The sequence below is a fragment of the Stegodyphus dumicola genome, chromosome 1, assembly GCF_044657685.1.
Source record: "Stegodyphus dumicola isolate Sdum_Otavi_A_Nest chromosome 1, ASM4465768v1".
In the NCBI taxonomy this organism is placed as follows: Eukaryota; Metazoa; Arthropoda; class Arachnida; order Araneae; family Eresidae; genus Stegodyphus; species Stegodyphus dumicola.
Window position 1 is genome coordinate 106,103,759 of NC_140768.1, and position 22,751 is coordinate 106,126,509.

General features: G+C 30.0%; 1 protein-coding gene across 6 annotated transcripts in view; it reads right to left on the minus strand.

The window, feature by feature from the left end:
- Spt-I (serine palmitoyltransferase subunit I) overlaps positions 1-20,284 on the minus strand; it is an 86,782-nt gene extending 66,498 nt beyond the window's left edge. Inside the window, exons 1-5 of one of the 6 annotated variants that reach the window (XM_085818848.1) lie at positions 19,803-20,284; positions 10,190-10,294; positions 7,802-7,896; positions 7,616-7,712; positions 776-848 (exon numbers count right to left, since the gene is read on the minus strand). In XM_085818848.1, the coding sequence (XP_085674974.1) occupies positions 776-848; positions 7,616-7,712; positions 7,802-7,896; positions 10,190-10,294; positions 19,803-19,880 (448 nt within the window). In that variant the 5' untranslated portion in view covers positions 19,881-20,284. The remainder of the gene's footprint in view (positions 1-775; positions 849-7,615; positions 7,713-7,801; positions 7,897-10,189; positions 10,295-19,802) is intronic. The other 5 variants (XM_085818825.1, XM_085818840.1, XM_085818842.1 and 2 more) reach the window with 5 other exon arrangements.
- Positions 20,285-22,751: the final 2,467 nt, after the last annotated feature.

Genomic DNA, 22,751 nt, shown 5'->3' on the forward strand with positions numbered 1-22,751 from the left:
GTATAAAGTATCAATGAAAGCATTTTAATTATTTTCCCAATATATGACTTGTTTGAAACTCTAGAAGAATTCATTGGGGGGGGGGGAAGTCATTTGTTCAACACACTGCATAAACTGAAACTTTACCCTATGATTCTCCACATTAAAAAAAAGAAAACTAATAGGTATTATTTATTAAATACATATTATTTTTGGAGACATGTTAATAAATTTTCCATCAAAAGTAATTTTTTATATATACTCGAGAAGACAGTAACGTGAAATAAAAATTTCTCAGATTTTCTGAATCAAGTTCAAAATGTTTAAGAACTAAGAAAAATTAGTTCTTGGTATATAACTGCATTTTAGTAGATCAATTTTATTGATAACTATAGCAATATGGTTAACATGACATATATATTAATGGTTAATACGATATGATTTGAGTAATATAATTGGTTAGTTTGTCAATATTAGCAAGGTTTAAATTTTGTTTTCACTCATTAAAACCTCATAACTGCAAAATATCTTACCAGCACTAAATTATCATTAAAGTACCTTAGCCTATTAACAGAAAATATATGTACATTACAAGAAATTAGTACAGAAATCAGAACAAACATCAAATCTTTTAGGCACATTTTATTTATGTTTCCAAAAATAAATAATTATATAACCAATTTTTAAATAATTTTAAATAAGGTGAAAATGATAATACAAATGCTGGTTTTTATTAATAAAAAAAAAAAAAAAAAAAAAGAAAAGAAAAGAAAAATTCAGATTTTTTTCCAATTACCAACAGTTCCATAAAATCCTCTTGGTCCACAAGATCCCACACCATATTTTCTCAAGCAATTTAATGCTGCCGTCTAAAAACAAGCAAATACAAAAACTTCGCACATTTAAAACAATTCAGTGCAAAATTATCAATTAAATTTATCAAGAATCATATGAAATAACAGCCATTATTACTTCAATTAAATTTCAAATTCTTTCTATACAAATCTAGCCTTTCAATTGTGAGAGTTCTCGAAATACCTGATATATATCCAGACTCTAACATCTGAAAACACAATGGGTTAAATTAACAAAAAAATATATATATTAACATCATCCTAAATGTATTTTATATGCATGTGCTTCAGTACCATAAATAATTTTTTTTTGCCATTTCAAAAAAAAACCTTTTTAATGGAATTTTGCAAAACAGTCTTCTTTATATAAAGTAATCCTTAAGATTTATTCAGATAGCATTTTTACTATATTTTTATGAAGTTAAAATTTGATATAACTGCTGCGAAGATCATACTTTTTAATTTTCAGTCATATCATTTTTTTTCCATTACAGGTATATAAAAATTATCAACAATAACTACCACAAAATCCAAACAAATTTTAAAATATAATACTATACGATTAAGTTTTGTAAGTAAAAGAAATAGAAAATTGTATCTTCTCTCTGTTAGAAAAAATTAAACAGAAATACAAATTTAAATTGCACGCTTTGAAAGTATTAATACATTTTTCACTTAATGATATCAAAGAACAGTACACATATACAAATAATAAATCTTTAAAAACTGTATTCCAAAACTTCACATTAATGTAGAATATGCCATTAAAAATTTCAAAAACCTTTTCTTAAAAAAACAAAAAACTGTAGTGATTAAAAAATTGTTTTTCTGAACAAGTTATCTAATACATGGAGATGTAGAATATGCCATTAAGAATTTCAAAAACCTTTTTTAAAAAAACATAAAACACTGTAGTGATTAAAACAGAAAGTTTCTGTTCAAGTTATATCATACAATCAAAAATCTTTAATCCGAACTCGTTGGAACTCATTATCAGTTTTTCTAGATTATAGATCATCAGTTTAAATCTGCTAAGATGGCATGCAGAAATTATAAAATTAAAAATATGAAACCCTAATTTATGAAATTAAGAGCAATTATGATCTAAAGGGTATCAAAATTTACAAAGAAAGCTTAATATTTATTTGTTTATTTTATCAAACATTTGTTTCAACGTGCGCATGCATAAAACATACATTACGCATAGTCGAAATTAGAATATTGCAACCAGAAAACTATTTGATGTGTATTCGTAATATTTATAATGACAAGGAATTTGATTTAAATCATATCAAAAACGGAGTACATAGAGATGAAATACTACATTTAGTAAGGAATTATAAACCGAATAAAATAAAAACATCTGCCCTGAAGATAAGGATAGTGCTGACAGATCAACTTCCAGTTCATTGCCCGCTGTAACATTTCCACACACCCCCTTCCCCGCAGAGCAGCGTGAAATTGATAAACAGATTTTGGAATGGTAAGAGAAACAAAGGATATGCCTTTATCCTTTCCCCCCCCAGCAATTCCACTTTTTGTTTGATGAACATCGAAACATGCTTTCGCTTTGTAGAACCTTCGGCAGCTCCAGAATCGGAAATTCTTTTTGACATAATCGAAAGTTCAAGCTTACTTTTATAAAATTGCTCTAACAGTCTACAAAAAATAATAAGCCAGATTCAATTCGAAGATTAAGGAACAATGCAATCTGCAACATTAACTGAAACAGATAATTAGATAATTTTAGCTTAGCTTATACCATCTGTTATACATTAAACGTGCATGTGTAAATGCATATGCGCGTGCGTAAAGGTATTATGCGCATGCGCAGAAAGTTTGTAGGTTTGAGGTCTCCTGATTATACATCATTCTGGATTATGATGTCCAGATTAAAGACTTTTGACTGTACATGGAGTTAGAAATACCATTTATTGATTACAACTACAGTGTAAAACATTCACTACTTATGTATTATTGCAAACACCTTAACAGAAGTCACCAAATTTTCAGAATGTGCCAAACTCTGACAACGATACGAATAATCATTCTTTAGAGAACCAAACACATAACAATTCTTCTGTCGAGCAAATGCATCATTTTCATGTACGTTCTCTTTGTTGTAGTTCATGTTTCAATGGCTTTTATAGAGAAATCGTGATACTTTGTGCCTTAAAACTAAGTTTTAAAATATGTATTTCTAGAATTTAGCAGCAAAAGAAAAAACTATGGTAAAATCTCTGCACAAATACAGTACTTTGTTGCAAAAAGGGCAAAATAGACAGCTCGCAGTGCCGAGGTTGTGCTCATTTTTGTGCAACTCTGAAAATTTTTATATAAAAACAGATCACTTTATACGTAAGAAGATGAATGGGGTTGGAATTACAGAAGATAACTTGAAAAATGTAAGCATTTTTTTCATATATGTAATAATTAAAATTTTTATTTTAAATTTCTGAAGTGTCTTTTCATTTGGTAAGTTGGTAATGTTCACCGACTTTCAATAAATATTGATAGCTTGGTTGTGTTAAAAATATGTACCAAAAATTCTTAAAAATAAGGAGAAAGACATTATAAATTAAATACATTTTGATTTATATGAATCAAATGTAATTCAAAATAATGATTTAAATTATGAAGAAATGCATTTCTGGTTTCTAAATCACTGAATTCATGAATTAATAGCAGACTAATTAAACATGAAAGATAAATTAATATTTTAGGTTTTGCTGAATTGCAGCTTTAAAAATTCACAGTACATGAGGACAAATGGAAGATGAATTTAAAGTCTTATATTGCAGGCAGCAATGACACATTGCAAGGGGTTCAATTCCCGCTTCTTTAGAACCCATAAATTTCTGCGATTATAAAGAGACTGCTGAAATAAATTTTCATATGGTTTTCTTTACAGATGGCAGCAAGATGAACAACAAGGTTGGCCTTGCATTTGTTCTTTTTGAAGGCCATTCCGAGATTTGTTTTCTTAGACACCGTATACGGAATGAATGTACAGTTTTTCAAGCAGAACTTCTGTGCATTTATCTTGCCGTCAAATGGATCCAGGATCATGGGACAACATCCTCAAAGTACCTTATTTGTTCTGATTCTCTTTCTTCTCTTCAACTTTTGAACAGTATTACCAGCTGCGATAAATTAGTTATCGAAACCCTAGTAACTGTTAGTTCACTTAGAATTAGAGGTATTGATATCTGCTTTGCTTATGTGCGTGCTCATCATGGTTTCTACGGAAATGAAAGAGCTGATTTCTTAGCTAAAGATGCCTTAAATTTACCCATTGATATCAACATTAGCATTCCAAAGAGTTATTGGAAATCCTTTCATTATAAAAAGCTTTTAGCTATGTGGAATGAGGAATACATTTCATCTTGTAATGCGGAAGTCACCAAAAAGTTCCTTCCTTCTATTTACCATAGACTGAATTCCGAGTCTTTCCTCTCGTTAAATTTTAAAGTGTCTCAGTTTTTATCTGGTCACGGTAAATTTGCAAGTTATCTGTTTCGTTTTAATCTACGATCAAACAATTTATGTGAATGTTCAAAAAGAGTTCCTCAGGATGTGGAACATTTTATTTTCTCATGCCCTTCATTTGATGGCCCTAGATTATGCTTACAGAACGATTTGAAAATGTTCGGAGTGACTTGGCCAGTGAACTTATCTGTTTTCGTGAAGTCCAGACTGCTGTTCTCTGCTTTTGTTCGCTTTATTTATGCATGTAATTTTTAATGTTTATTTATACATGTAACCTTTAATGTTCTAGTTAACTTACTTCTGTAAGCCCCGTGCTGTACATATGTGGTGCACGGGGAGTCTGTATGTTCTCAAAGGAAAAAAAAAAAAAGGGGGGGGGTTCAATTAAATTCTTTCCATTCATTCCATTTATAAGTTTTCAAGGCATGATTGTGTTTATGGATTTTATTTTGCTAGACAAAATATTATGTCATAAGTGAAAACACTGGAACCTCTTTTAAAGTGTAATAACTGCACAGAATTATACAAGAAAAACTTGATTATTTGGAAATCTCGGGATATACTGAATGTCAGATGCATAGAAATTTCTGATCATTGAGTATATAAAAAAAATGTAATGCACATTAAAAAAGCCAAATGACTGGAAGAAATTTTCAGTCTAAATTATAAAATCAGTAACCTTATTAGTTAACAATTTAAATATCAAAAACCTACATATAAAATTACATAAGATTTCAGAAGTAAAATGTGCTTCAGACAGAAAAGCCAACATATTTCATAAGCTTTAAAAAACAAAAACAAAACATCTTATCCGGTCATGACACCCCACCGAACAAGAAAGTCGGCAAAATTGCCCCAATCATACTGGAAGATATTTAAGGGAACAGATCATTCCTTCCTTAATTAGATAACAAACAGATACAAATTATGGATACCGCACATAAGAAACTTAAATTGTTTATCACAATTTTTCCTGTTGCATCACCATTGTTTACGCGTTTTCAAAGAAATCCTCTACCTTTGAAAATACTTCTACAACATGTCCCGTAGAAGGCAGGCCCCAAATATTAATATTTTTTCCCTTTCAAAATGTAAAGAAAAAACACAACTTTTTACCTTTTAGTACCACTCTTATATGCGGCCCCAGGTCGCCAAATGTAGTAATATGTGTTCTGTGCTGGTTTTTGTGCAATGGTTTGGGGGACAATGTTGTTTGTATGGCAACCCTTTTGATGTTGAAACTTACTCTTTTGCTGTAGTGGTTTTATTTGCTCATTGGTTCGTGACATGTGTGTTTTGAAATGACCTACGCTACAATGAAAGATGTGGTGGTAAGATTTCAGTCGCATATTTTAGATTACGTGCTAAGTAAATTTAGTATTAAAAGGTACAATGTTGGAGTTGTTATTGAGTCTTTTGTTCACGGGTGTGTTTATGCAGGTCGAAGTTTATTTTTGGAATTTCTCTGGGAGTCAGGACTTTTGAAACAGACTTTGGCGTGTCTGAGATGAGGAGCTGATACGAGAACTCGGACAAAGAATGGCATTTCTGATAGACTTGTGTGGGTGTGCAGGCAAATGGTTGCTAGTAAAGTATGTGGCTGTCAGTGTATTTGGATTGTGGTTTTTGTGTAGTAAGTTGACTTTGGAGGAAGTTTTTATCGTTACTTTCGAAATTTTGAATTGCAGAAAGACATGTGATATAGCAAAATTGTGGTACTTTTGATCACAGACATTGTGTGACTGGCGAAATTTTATTCACGAATGTATGATAGACTTTGCTTGCTTTGCGTCTCACAAGATAGGGAGGAAAGATAAAGTGGTGGAAGTTGACGAGTCGAAATTTGGCAAAAGGAAATATCATCATGGCCATCCTGTTGAAGGGCAGTTGGTATCTGGAAGTGTGGAAAGAGGGTTTATGAAATAATTTTTACTGGCTGTGCATGATAGAAGTAAGGAAACTCTAATGCAGTGCATTAAAGAGTAAATTGAGCCTGGTACAACTATTTTTTTGGATGGCTGGAAATCCTACAAGGATTTAGGAAAAGAAGGTTTTGAACATTTATTTGTGAACCATAGTATCAATTTTGTAAATAGCGAGTCTAGCTGTCATATAAATACGATAGAGTACGTGGCAGCATGTTAAAGCTACGTTGCCTAGTTATAATCAGAAATGTGATTTTGAGTTTTATTTGGCAGTCTATATGTTTTTCCACTACTGTTCTGAAACGGGAGAAGATGCTTTCAACAAATTTGTAGAAATTATAAGAATTGCTGAATGGAAGAAATTAAAAACTTCTTTGTATATTATTTGAAGAAAGTGTTTGTGTTTTTTGTTTTGGTTATGTTTGAAATTGATATTTCTGCTGTTCGAAGAAGCATTCATTATGGTAAGTGCATTTTATTTTATTGTTTTTATTTTGCAGAATGTTATGTTCATTTTTTAGTATGAATTTCTGTTGTTATTGTTGTTTTTTTAAATTGTTTCAAATTTATTTTAGTCATTTTAGTTTATTTTGTTGATTAGTGTGCAATGCCTAGATTGTGCAATGTGTAGATTTTTTTAAAGTTTAAACATAACACTGTGTACACGGAATTCTTTGAAATTTATTGTTATGTTAATTTATTTAAGCTAGGTGTGTATAGTTCGTAGATTCCTTCACTGCATAGATTGTGCAATTCTGTGATTTTTTTGTTAAGTTAAAACATATCATTGTGTACATGAATTCTTGTCAAATATTTTTAGTTAGAAACTTTACGTTTTTTCTATATAAATTTTTTTGTTTTTGTTTCGGATTTTTAGCTTAAATTGTGCGTTTTTGGAGACATTTTAGGCTTAAAATTCAAAATGTAGACAAAAAATTTAGATAGTAATATGGCACCGTTTAGTTGCTCGCCAAAAATATTTGGTGAGAAATTTGTCACCAAGCAAGGGCGTATATAAGAGTAGTTCCATCCTTCTTTTACAAAACTTTAACCAGCTTGTCGGAAATTAATCAGATTTACGTAAAACCAAGATGAAATTCTTACCGACTGTATTGTGATGCCCGACTTGTTCATTATTGGTGCTAAATCACATGGTTTGGCAACAATGTGTGTCTGCTAACAGGATAACAAGCTCTATAATGACATTACAAATATCTCATTTACTTAATTTTGGGGGGAGGAATTTTTTTAATTCTAAAATGTTCCAGTTACTTGAATACTAGACAGTCAGGCTTTTACTATACATTTTAATACCAAGATGGTTATAACATTAAAAAAAAAAAAAAAAAAATTAAGAAAACACTGTACCTCTAATTTTGGATGTTCTACTAAGCCTAGATAATTATGAGTGGATGCATTCAAACATTTCTTTTCTCCATCTATAACTATGAATTTTCCAACTTTCCTAAAATGAAATTTTGATATTACTCTTACATGAAAACCAATTTTTAAACTATAAATGCATAAGATTTTACAATAAAAATATAAATTTACCCAGATACAGTTCTTGGTTTCAAAGAGTAATGATTTTCATCAGAATCTGGAACTAAAGGTTCGGGTGTCCACTCTGAAATTAACTGCTCTTTCTCCTGAAACAGAAAAGAAACATTAAATTTTTACAGTATGGCAAATAAACATGTATAACTAGAACCAATACCCGATTCAAATAATATTTTGTGACAAAAAATAACCTCTGAATATTTCAACACTTGCATAAAAAATCACTTGTCAGAAATTCGGATTAGTGCCAAGTAGTGGTGATAATCTGTAAATAAATATCTGCTCTTTGTTACAAATGTACTCCAACTTCTTCTTTTAACCACATGTTCAGTCTTATTTTATTTGCTTTAATTTGTTTCATATTTATTATGTTCTTAATGCAACTCTCTGGGATTAAAAAAATAACAAACAGTAGCCACTACCTTTTCCTGGAATCATAAAATATTGCTAACCACATAATATTGTTATTTTGAGAATGTTCTAATTCCCATATAGTGAAACCACACATCATTAAAAAACATATATGTTCTAGTACGCACAAAAATATTTTTTCTTTTCATAAATCTGCTACACCAGCAAGACCCTCCTTTAAAGTCATTTATGTTCATTTGATTTGCCATAAATTTTGCTTGTAAGCAAATTTTTACTGTTGAAATTGCCATTCCTTTTCCTCATTCTCCTTCACACAGTTTGGAAGGTCATTTTCATTAAAAAACATATATTTTCTAGTACGCACAAAAATATTTTTTCTTTTCATAAATTTGCTACACCAGCAAGACCATCCTTTAAAGTCATTTATGTTTATTTGATTTGCCATAAATTTTGCTTGTAAGCGAATTTTTACTGTCGAAATTGCCATTACTTTTCCTCATTGCTCCTTCACACAGTTTGGGGAAGGTCGTTTTCTAGATTCGCCCACCTTACAGTACCCCGTTTTTTTGCTCATTTCTGTTGTGGCATATTTTTTAGTTCTTTTTCAGTTCTCCAATACTGAATGCATCTCTAGTTCATTTCAAACTTTCAAGCCTGCTCTATTTCCAATTTATTCAGCACAGGAAATTACATCAAGCTTAAAACCAGCAGTATAGCTTTTGTGACATTTAGGTGTCATTTTAAAAAATTTCCTGCTTTCTTTTTAAAATCTATCCAGCAAGTGCTTGTACCAAAACTGATGGGAACTTTACATGGCAGAATGCCATGAAGAATAAATTCATGCTGAACAGGGAATGTATGTATGTTTCTTGCATTGTGATAAAACAAGGGTACCTAGAGCTATCCAAATTTGAATAACATATGTCTTCCATCCGAATATGGGCATCTGGAAAATCAAATATGGAATTTTTTTTATTATCTATTTCATATTTTGTAAAACTTTAATGAATTTTTCATTAAGAAATTCAACGATTTCAAGCAAGCAATGGCAACACTGTGCGAAAAAAACATTTTTATCTCCAGCACGCAAGACTGTATCGGAAATTCTAAAGATATGCTCACTTTAAAATTATTTTGCAAAATTGCTCTCGAACTCAATTTTATGGTTTAAGTGCAAACAACAATATTTGATAAATAAAGGTAGCACACAAAACATTAAAAAAAAAGTTTTTTTGGGTGTAAAAGTTTTTTTTTCGGGGCAGGGGGGGATGATTAAAAATTGAGTATTTAAAAATAGCATAGTTCTATCCACAAAAGTTAACTGATACATAATGCTTAAATCTCCATCTTGGAGATTTTTATTACTTTTGTACGTTTAACTTTATTATTACACATTGCTGTTTTCTTCATTCTTATGCCACACAAAATTCAATAGTAAAACTAATTAATTCAATAGTTAAAAGCAACCTAGTTTTAGAATTCCTTTCTGTATATTACTTCTTTAAAAATAATTAAAAAATAAAATAATGATACTATTTGACATTACTTCTTTAAAAATAATTGAAAAATAAAATGATGATACTTTTTGGTAGCAACAACTTTTTAGAGTAAGGATCAAGACTAATAGCATTTCTGGTGCTAAAAAGGCTACTTACAGCTTTTATGCAATAAGATGAATACATTATCCTTATTGGTCTTCAGCTTAACTATATTAGCCATAACACTGCACTTATACATATATTCTGATTAATAATTAAAAAAAAGAACCTATCTCATTATAACATTCCTTGCATTCATACCAAAATGCCAAATAAAAATTCCAAAAATGTTTTACAAGGGAGCTAGTATCACAAATCTTATTTTATTAAGAATAAAAACCATCATACAGAACAGCGTTTTTTCCTTCACATTTCTCAAACTTCCTACAAATTACTTAAATTTGCAAACAACTAAATAAAATAAAGAATTCTTGAACTTAAAAATTTACATGATGTTAGATGTTAAGCTTACCTGTTCAGTTAATTCTGTCTCCTTAGGCTTATAGCTCTTATGAAACAGCAACCAGATTACCATTAACAATAAAACAGCCTCTAATGCTAAATGATAGAAAGGAGCCTATAACAAAGATAACCATAGACTATAATACTTACTTTTAGCTATCTCAAGTAATCTTTATAATAAAGAACATTTTTGTATAGCACAGCAGAACTGACATTTAGCTAATATTATCATGTTATTCACAAAATATTTTTAAAACTTTTATGTTAAGATACAATAACATGCTAAACAAATATTAATTTAGAAGTCAAACAACAAACATTTGGTTCATTTCCACCGAGGATGATGGTTTGATAAAACCATCAAAACTAATCCTGTGAAAATTTGAAAATATAATGCTGATTTTTATTGTTTGACTTCTAAATTAAAACTTATATGCTCTTAAGCCGTATAGTCAAAAGTTGTTAATTCGGACACCCATAATCCGGAATGATCTATAATCCAGACCTCAAAGCTACAAACTTTCTACGCATGCGCGTAAGACCCTTACGGCTACGAATATGAGTGTGCGCGTGCACAAAATACATTTACGAATGCGCGTTTAATGTATAACAGAAGGTATAAGCTAAGCTAAAATTATCTAATTGAGTTAATGTTGCATATTGCGTTGTTCCTTAATCTTCGAATTGGATTCGGCTTATTATTTTTTGCAGACTGTTAGAGCAATTTTATAAAAGTAAGCTTGAACTTTCGATTATGTCAAATAGAATTTCTGATATATATTTACTAATATGTAAAGGATCTACAAAGCGAAAGTATGTTTCGAAGTCCATTAAACAAAAAGTGGAATTGCTGCAAAAAATGAATAAAGGCATATTCTTTGTTTATCTAAACTCTAACGTTTGTGTATCTTTAACGCCGCGGCGCGCAATAAATTGGAAGTTGTTCTGTCAGCACTAGCCTTATCTTCAGGGCAGATGTTTTTATTTTATTTGACTTATAATTCCTTACTAAATGTAGTATTTCATCTCGATGTACTCTGTCTTTGATATGATTTAAATCAAATTCCTCGTGAATATAATTCACTTCCGATAGCAAAGAAAGCGACAGAGGTTATTGAAAACGAAAAAATTTCGATTGACAAATTAGTCGGTATTCTCGTCACAGCAATTATAGGACTTGAACAGCGGAACTTTGTAACTGAACAAGAAATTATGTCTGTTTATAGAATTAAAGAGAATGTATTATCACATAAAAAACGAAGCAACTTAAACAACTTACATTGAAAGAAATGTTTAATAAAGTAAACAAATAAATATTAAGCTTTTTTTTTTTGGTAAATTTTAATACCCTTTAGATCATAATTGTTCTTTATTTCATAAATTACAGTTTCATATTTTTAATTTTATAATTTCTGCATGCCATCTTACCAGATTTAAACTGATGATCTATAATCCGGAAAAATCGATAATCCGGAATCGCCGAAGTCCCGACGAGTCCGGATTAACGACTTTTGACCGTATAATTAAGATGCACATAACAGAAATTCCACTAAAATGGATACCAAATACAGATCAGAAAATATACTATAGTTAGAGAGTTATAAAATACTATATTATTATGTTTGTCACAGAAACCTCAATAATAAATTTAGAACCATAGATAATACTTACATACTGATTATAATGATTAAAAAACATCTAAATATTTTACTACCATTTGTAAAATAATCATTTATACAGAATTAAATAGATTAGTCAGGTGCACATTGCTATGAAAATACAGTAAAGGCTTGACTATCTAGAAAGCTAGGGAAATGGCAAATTCCAATAGGCAAAAATTCCAAATAATTGAGCGTATAAGAAATGCAATTATGGTAGAAAAGATATATGAATGGAGAGAAAAAATATGGTGTAATATTATAAAAGAAGTCATTTTATTTGTTTTCAACTTAATAATCAAATGCATACATTTAAATTATGTGAGATTTTGAAAGAAAAAAGACATTTTAGAAATAAACAAAGTAAAATATCATATTTGATTACAAAATTCTATTGACAATGAAAATTGGCGGAGAAATTACCAAACTTGCACCAGTCATTCCAGCTGAAGTTTTAAGAAATGAACTGCTCTTTATTTAGTTAGTTAATCAACTTATATACCGCCCAATGGCGAAGTGGCTAGCAAGTCATGTAGCTGCACCACAGGTCTGGGGTTCGATTCCCGGGCTGGATGAAACTGACTCAGCCTTTCATCCTTTGAATGGGTTGATAAAATGAGTACCAAGTTCGCTTCGGAACTAAGCACCGGGAAGTCTTGCAACAAAATGATCACTTGCCCAGGGCATATGCTGATGCACTCCAGGACCAAGATCCAAGAAAGCAGATTTCGAGGCACTGCAGGCAGTTGGCTACTAGGGGTGTTGCACCACTGAATTTAGTTTTAATCAACTTATATAAGTTATGGATATAACATATAAAACCTTAAATACCTTGTCATAATTTTTTACGTTGTGTTTTTCCAATTTCACATAAGTCGCAATTTTCTTGATGGCAGGATCATGTAATTTTGAAAATACTCTACTGCATCCTATTACACTGAAGAGATATGAACTCTTTTCTCTTAGAAAGTCCACCAGAAAGGCATCCCTCCTCTTAGGCAGATATCGCTTGAGTGCTTGCCATAATTAAATAAATCGAAATTGAGGTTGAAAGCAAAGCCCAAATTTTGATCATTTTTCCAAAATGTGATTAAAAAGCAGATAAGCAGCACATAACTTATTGTTTAACACAAAAATTAAGCCGACTTACAGAGAATTTATCAGGTTTACATAAAGCCAAGGCAAAGATGTGCTGTAACACCATGTTTATACATTATTGGAGCTAAATCCCATTATTTGCTCAATTTGAATCAGTATCCTATTTCAACTTAATGAGTTACAAATCTTTTATTTCCCTAATTTTTCTTTTAAAAAAGTTGATATTCAAAATACTCCGGTTAACTGAAAGTCGGATAGTCAGGCTTTTACTGTAGATTAGTTTCATTCATAATATAAAGTATATAATTTTAAAAACATGAAGTGCAAGAATAATATATTAATTCTTTTTTTTCCTTGATCTGCAGAGGCTAAATATTTGATATCTAAACTTTTGTGAAAGGAGTTTGTTGATTGTATGTCTTGATCTTCACCTGAGGATGTAATCGAAACGGGAATCATACTTACTTACTATAAGATATGCAGTTTGTATTGTTTTTATTTTACAGTTTTAATAAAGAATGAAACAGATTAACATACCTAAACTATAATCTCAACATTTTATTTATCTTTTTGGGGAGAAATCCAATATTGGAATATTTTTTTAATTTTTTAAGGTCGGAAAAGCCCATATATATTAATCCCGATGTTCATGTGTATTTCATTAAAATTTTTCAAAAAATTAATCCCGTCAAAAGTCTTTAATCCGGACTCATCGGGTCTTCAGCGATTCTGGATTATAGATCATCAGTTTCAATCTGGTAAGATAGCATGCAGAAATTATAAAATTAAAAATATGAAACCATAATTTATGAAATAAAGAGTAATTATGATCTAAAGGGTATCAAAATTTACCAAAAAAAAAGCTTAATATTTATTTGTTTACTTTATAAACATTTCTTTCAACACGCGCATGCGTAAAGCATACATTATGCATAGTCAAAATTAGAAAATTGCAACCGGAAAACTATTTAACGTGTATTCATAATATTTATAATGACGAGGAAATTGATTAAAATTATATTGGAGTACATTGAGATGAAACACTACATTTAGTGAGGAATTATAAACTGAATAAAATAAAAACATCTGCCCTGAAGACGAGGATAGTGCCGACAGATAACTTCCAGTTCACTGCACACTGCGACGTCCCCCCCCCCGCAGAGCTGCGTGAAATTTATAAACAGATTTCGGAAAGGTTAGAAAAACAAATCACCTCTCTGTCACTTTCTTCATACCTTTATCCATTTTTTGCAGCAATTCCACTTTTTGTTTGATGGACATCGTAACATGCTTTCGCTCTGTAGATCCTTTGGCAGCTCCAGAATCGGAAACTCTTTTTGGCATAATCGAAAGTTCAAGCTTACTTTTTATAAAATTGCTCTAACAATCTACAAAAAATAATAAGCCGGATCCAATTCAAAGATTAAGGAAAAACGCAATCTGCAGTTGATCTTTACATTATGGTAACTTGGCGTTTTTTTGGCGAAAATTTGGCGACCAACTCTCCTACAGCAACCCTCTATTTTTTTTTTCCCGCCGCCATTTTGTCTTCACAAAGTAAAGACATGTTTCTTTTCTTTTTATCTACTGAACACTTCCTCCAACAATCTACTAGCCGAATTACACTTATGCTAGAAATTTTATCTAACAAAACTGCTTAATCATGACAAATATTCACTGCAAAATTGGGAAAAAGTGCACAATACCATACTCCTTACGCGTTTTTCAAAATAACACATACACATAAACCATGTACACGCCGACTTATTTTTACTTAAAAAAACATCCCAGAATTGCACAAAAATGGCATTGCGCACACTCTTCACTATATCCATGTACACTGCTTTTTTCTCATAAATTAGAAAAATTTCACGAAAATACATGACAATTTTCTCAATCTTTAAACCCGGTAAAAAGAACATATATGAAATTACCTGATCGCGAAAAAGTATTTACCCTTTCCAAATATGAACATTTCCACATATAAAATAAATAAAATATCCAAAAACTTTTACCTCTAAATCATCTATTACATTATACACGTCACCAACGAATTCATACCGCAAGCATTACAAATACTTAGTATCAAATATTTAAATTATTTCCATGCACGCTTACTTCAACTTAAACGTATACCAAATTCCTACAAACATAAAATTCACAAAATAACTATCATTTAATTAAAATATCACTAAACCATGTACACGTCGACTTATTTTTACTTAAAAAAACATCCCAGAATTGCACAAAAATGGCATTGCCCACACTCTTCACTATATCCATGTACACTGCTTTTTTCTCATAAATTAGAAAAATTTCACGAAAATACATGACAATTTTCTCAATCTTTAAACCCAATAAAAAGAACATATATGAAATTACCTGATCGCGAAAAAGTATTTACCCTTTCCAAATATGAACATTTCCACATATAAAATAAATAAAATATCCAAAAACTTTTACCTCTAAATCATCTATTATATTATAAACGTCACCAACGAATTCATACCGCAACCATTACAAACACTTAGTGTCAGATATTTAAATTATTTCCATGCACGTTTACTTCAACTGAAACGTATACGAAATTCCTACAAACATAAAATTCACAAAATAACTATCATTTAATTAAAATATAATTAAATTCAAAAACACTACTTAAAATATAAATGAGCACATACGTTAAATTAATAAAAATTACCTTACAATCCTAATTACTTTAAACTAAATCATTGCTAATAACAATTTTCCCAATAATACCAAATTCCTTTACTTCCACCTTACATTTAGAACAATTGCATAAAAATAATATCCTCAAATAATTAAAAATACTAACTTACCTCATCTTCTTCAGAATCTTGATTACGTGTCCGATAAACTTTTCTTTAGTTACGGCCATGGGATCCAAAAATTCACGAACACTGTTTCACACAACACAGAATAAACCAAATACAAAATTTCCAGATTTTTTCCCGATTTCCCCCCTTTTCCGATTAAAGAACCGTAATTCGTCCATTAATATCACATGACATATCCCATGATCTCTCATTTCCCTCACACAAAATAATGCGTAATCGGAACTGAGTACTGCTCACATTATTACCAAAGTCCCAGGTAGTAACCTTTATCGCCTCCAAAATGTCGCCAAACTACCAGTTACCATATTGTAAAGATCAACCCAATCTGCAACATTAAGTGAGATAGATAATTTTAGCTTAGCTTATACCATCCGCTATACATTAAACGCACATGCGTAAAAGTATTATGCGCATGAGGTCTGGACTATAGATCATTCCGAATTATGGACGTCCGGATTAAAGGCTTTTGACTGTATTGCACGTTTTGAAAACTGACCTCCATAACTGAATACAGTAACTTATTTCAGATATCCATTCACCCTATGAATGCAAAATAAATCTATTAATTATAATTGCTTTTTCAAAGAATCAAATAAATTGTAGCATTTCAACAGCTACAAAAGCAAATGTTTCAAAATATTTTTTGAGAAATTTTAACTATACAATACTTTGCTTTAGAATTAAAATCAAACTGATTTTTTTTTAGTCTATCGTAATTAATTTTAATAGTTTTGCATTTTTTTTCCACTGAATAACACAGCTTCATTACTTATTTTTGCACTTTTTCTTTGAAAACAGACACTGATTAGCCCCAGCTGCAGCTGAATGGTTGATACGATTGAATACTGGAAGTTTGACCAAATATGAGCAAGTTTGCTTCAGAAAGTCCTCTACAGAAGCATCCCTCCATTTATGGAGATAGCCCTTATGTTCTTTACACATTGAAATAATGTAACAATAATCAACTGAAAAACAATCAAACAATCCTTTTAACATTTTCAATAGCATCATTTTACTGAGATTTACCAAAATCTTCTATATGGTTCAATTGGTATGCATTGTTTTCATTTCATTTAGTAAGTGATGCGTAGATGGTCGTAGTTTACATATGAGAAAAAATTAAAATTATAAAAAATATACTTATTTTCATAACACCCTGCCCTTATTTAGCCATAAATATTGCATTTATGAGCTTCAGAATTTTTGCATCTTTTGAAGTAGGTGCCTGAAATGTATACAATATGTATACCTTCATACGAAAAACATCTATCCAGAAATACATTCACTTAGGCGTGCATAAATAAAGAGTGTGGAGCATGAATGACAGCATTCAAAATCCATGATTAAGTGAAAAGTTGATAGAAAACACACATTTGTATTTCTTTACAAGGGATGTAACTAGAATTTCTAATTCAAATTTTTAGAAAATTCTGAAAAGTCGATCTTTTGGGAATTCTACAGTTTTAGAAACTTGTTACTTTTAAGTATCTTAAATTAAAAATTTGAAGCAATCTACTTTTATCTCTACTGTCTTAAAGAACACATTTTGAATTATTTACCTAAAATATTATAAATTCTTACAAAACTTTAAATTTACCAAATATTTATATACTGTGAGAAAAAGCAACAATAAGATTTTGGACCCTTTTCAGTTATATCCTTAAATGAAGATCAAGACCTACAATTAACAAACTCCTTTGGCAAAAGCTTGAATATCAAATATTTAGACATTTTTTATCAAATATTTAGCCTCTGCAGATTAAGAAAAAAAAAATTTATGTTACTACTGATCCATAAATCCTTGACTGACAAAACTGAGAAATGCAAATGTAAATTAGCAGGCTTATTTGTAAAATTTCCTCAAGATCAAATATTGTTTCCTATCATTGAAACCATTTGTATGTTTACCTGACAATAATAATCCAAAATAAGTTTTTAACCATTTTCATCTCCAAAAATTTCCTTTCACTGAGATAAATTCAAATAGAAATCCAGAAACATAAAATTTAATCTTTATAATTTAAAAGGGATTCATAAAATCATCTAAGCTTCTATAATTAAGTTTGCTTTTTAGTAAGCATTATATTGAAAACTAACCACTTCTAACTGTTTAAATGGAAGTTTCTTATATACATTGTTAAAATAAATTTTGAAATTTAAAAATTTCATTTGCATCAAAATTTTATAAGAATTTTTGGAATTAAATTTTAATTTGGAAAATATATTCACTACATCCATTGCAAATGCACACGGAAATATAGTAGATCTTTAGTCTGATAATTTCTGATAGCACTGAAAATGTATAAAAGAATTTCACTTACTTGAGTCACCAAAATAATTTAACCCTAGTTTAAAGTTTCATATATAAGTATTGTGAATTCCTTATAGTTCTGAGTTGAATTATTAATTAAGATGCATTATCATGTCAGCATTAACAAAGAAGGGAAAAAAAAAAAAAAAAAACAGATTCCTGGACTAGGGTTTGCCAGCCACTACTTAAAACATTTACTTTCATAACTTTGGAAATAGAAAACACCATATTGCTTTAAAAGTCTAAACAGGATTCAAAAGCTGTCATGCATTTGGAGTTGCTCACATTTGTTTATAAACACTCGTAATTTTCAAATTCATTTGCAAATACTGATTCCTAAATATCAGCAAAAGAAAAAAAAAATCATTTTTCTTTAACTTATACTATTTATCATCATTTTTAAAACCTTTTTGTTTTGAAATGTAATTAAAAATAATTTTGGTAAAAATATAAATTATTCAGAAAGTTATGAAAATAAAATCACACAAGATTCAGACACTTTGAATAAACAATTCATATATAATAAAAACGTGAAAATAACAGCAAGTTCAATATTTTGCCAGATATCCTTTGACTAAGATTAACACTTTTCTTGCAGTTTCCCCAACTAATTTTTTCATGTAAAAATATTTCATTTTATTCCATTTCTCCATTAGAGGCCAACTAATTTTTTTATGAAAGAATATTCTATGTTGTTCCATTCCTCCATAAAAATTACCTTTATTAAAGCATCTGAAAAAAATACCATGTTTCCTTATCCAGTAATTTCATTCAAGCAATTTCCATTGTTTTATAACATCAAATACAATTGAATGCTTTACATCGAGGAATTTTGGGGCATTTTGAATACTTTTAACTTCTTTAAAAAGACCAATACTTCAATTTCTAACAAAATTTGTCATTTATTGTCAGGTCCAGACTCAGTGCATTTTTAAAAATTCAATGTAACTTCCATCATTTTATCATCAATAATAACTGAATGCTTTAAATCAAAAATTTTTTTAGATATCTTGAATACTTTTACCATCTTTAAAAAGACAAATTATTAAATTTCTAACAGATCTACTCACCAACGTTACTGAACTATTAACTGAATGCAGACGATAATTCGGATGATTATCGAAACATACCAACAAAATTTTCGAATGTCCGAATTATTATTAGTTACTGAACAATACTTTTGGAAAAAGCTATGTTAGTACAAGGAATATTTTTAAGGCATTATTTTGCAATAAGGCTTAAAAGAGACAATAAATAATATATCAGAAAAAAATCTGAATTCTATCATTCAATATTTAGTAGGTCTATACAAATAAATTCCTACAAAGTGCCTGAAAACAAAAGTGAGCCACTGTATGTAACTCGCAGACGAAAGTAAGCCAACATTTTTCATAATGAATCGATTAAATTTTAATACTTAAAAGTATTTCTTCGTTCAAAAATTAAATCTGTGTTTCAGTACTTAATGCACGACGTATGCAAAATGCAAGTGTCCGAAACAAATGTGAGCCATGGTAACTGTTAAAGAAAGATTATAAAAAATAATTAATAACAATGTTTCCCATTTAAATAAAAATATATGATAAGTTTGATTTTTTAATGCATTTTCTCTTATTTCCTTCAATAATGAAGTCCTTGTTAATGCATAATGATGTTAAAAGTAAACAAAAATTACAACGCAGTGTAAGGAAATCTTACTTCCAAGAATGCTAAACACATCTCATAGAGCTCCCATGTGGTCTCAGGAGAAATATCAGATGCATCGACTGTGCTCATTTTGGCGATAAAAAAATTATTAAATTTCAGTTATGAAAAGATTTAGTTCTATGCAAATTCAAGTCTTAATTCATGCGCTTCGAAACTTAAGCATTTCGAATAATATACTCTTAATTAAACTACACTATTCAAATCAAACTACCACTTTACCGCCACTCCTACAAATCAGAAGGGATGGACAATGAATGTCGCATAATTGTTCTTCTTCGGCTTTGGCAAAGAATTTAAGAATTCCTTAACAGCTTTTTTATTTTGGTTAGGCTGACGTCTAAAAATATTTCAGTCTTAAAATTTAAATTTTAAGACGTGGAGCCAGCATGTTCGTATAAATTAATTCATTGTAAATACGGTACACTCCGGATTAGCCGCGGAATTGCGTGGGGCGGCAAGGTTCGGAGAACAGCCTTGGTTGCGCCAACTTGGCTCCTTTAAAGATATGGGCGACATTTCATTATGCCAACGGAAGTAAATATTATGTGGGGAATAGGTGCTAGGGAGAAAAGGAAAATATATGGGGAAAAACGGGATTAAGATGTGTTTATATTTGTTTGGTATCTGCTAATTTTGTTCTGTTATGTTGCTAAATTAGCATTAAAAGCCGAGTAATGTGCGTCTATTGCGAAAACGCAGGGCAATTACTTTTCGATCCGATTTAATATATGCATTAATATATCACATTCCTGCTCATATGATCTACATATGTATCAGATAACTAGCTACTTTTGACACTTATTTCTGGATGTGTATTATTTTACAACTTTTTCTGCTTTGAAAACCCAAGTATTGAAACATTATGTGTAGGCTTGTGAAAATATTATTTCAGATATTCTCGTATAACTATACTATAATCTCATATTATTCAGTTCTCATATAACTACGATAGAAATATGCTTCTATTATTTACTTTAAAAATGCAGTATTTGATAGCTTTCCACATAGTAGCCATTCTAGAATTAGTTCTGTAATATTATATAATGTTAATTGTCTTATGCATTATTTTGTCTAAATATTAATTTTCATAAAGAATGTATAATCAATGTAGAGAATGCGAGTTCAATACATTTTAAAGACAGAGATAATAAACAAAAAATAAAAGGGAGACTACACATGCAACCAGATAAAACTGACCATATTCTAAAGAAAGTTAATAAACTCAAAATGATGTGAAAGTATAGCCCATGCCATAAAATTCACTTAAGTATTATTTCTGAGTGGTAAAGCAGAACATATATATCTGAGTGCATTTTTTATATCTAAAATAAAATCTGTTATTAGTTGCTGATGAAAAAGTAAGAAAACAATTTTTATGGATAGAAATTTATGTAGCTGAGTATTGAAAGTCTGATACTTCATCAACACTGAAATAGCAATTTATATATTCTATGAAAGTGAAAAAAAAAAATAAGTGTTGTTTTTTTAAAACTTCAAAAATCCGAATAATTTTCAGAACATGTTCTTTAAACAAATTAAGAATATACTGTTTCTTAGAAGTTATTTTTTTATAATTATATGCCGTATACTTTATGTACAGATAAAGCATGGCCAAACTGAGAACTGGAATTCACAATTTACTCACGTAATAAGCAACTCACATTGTTTTGCTTTTGAAACATAATTGTCATTTGAAACAGAATTTGTGTGTCTTTTTAATAATTACTAATTAAATTTTTTGAAATCACATTGTGTGTATAATAATTTCAAACTATGCCTTATTTGCTAATCTCTGATAAGTAAAAACAAAAGTCAAACAGTGCCATATCTGTAACTACCATGTTGATATTACTCTTGAAATGTGTAGTGGTCATCAGCGTAGCAGAAAAGATAAATGTTTTTATCCTGGTAGCACCTGCATTCATAATGTACCTGAAATCGTACTGAATGCCCTATAAATATCTGTACTGTGATTTGCATTAGGAAATACAAAACATATCTAATGATCCAAATTTTCAACGAATTAGTTGTTATGCGATGCAATAGTGAGGTTTGATTCCTATATTGATCCTGAAGTAGGCTGAAGGCCCATGCAATAGCAAAAAACTAACTATACTTTTCTATAACCCCAATAGTTTGACAGCTTGCAGTCTCATTCCCCTCGTTTTTTTCCATGCTTTTTACCATTCCAGACTCAAGTAAAAATCCATAGTTGTGTATTTTTAAATTACTGCTTAATTTTTACATTATTGTAAACAGCAGTATGTCGCTTCTCTTATTTTCAGTTTACTGCTATTAAAATCTGTTTTTAATTATAACCGAAAAATAAAAATTGAAAATTTGAAGGAAAAGCTTTATTTATTAGCTATAAAAAGTAAAGTATAGAAAAGTTTACAATTCGTACATCCAAGGAATATGCTTCCTTGGATACTGAGCAAAAGCAGTAACAGTTATTTTGGTACTGTTCTATTATCAAGGGACTGGATTCAGAATTGTATGAACAAGTGTTGGTATGTATGTGCTTATATATGTATTTGTATGCTCACATATATTTGTACTTATGCATACATAAACGCATACATACATTTCTGAACTCGATCCCGATATTTCTTTATTCGTGTAAGTAAGCATTATTGTTGAAATAAGAAACCTTGGCAATTTACTCAAAATATTTCTTTTTTATTGAAAAGCTTTGCTAATTTTGATAAACACCTAATTGTGTTTCTTGAATATTTCTGAATTGTAACATGCAGTTCTTACTGACATGATGTCTGATGACTTTAAAACAGAATTAGCTAATACAGGAATATAACTGCCTATGCAAATATTCTTAAATCTTTGTGAAACTTGCCCAGTCTTTATGAACCAACATGTGCAAAAGATCATTAAACACCAACAGGTGGTTTCTGGAGTTGGTTGCATAGTATGATTTTTACTGTT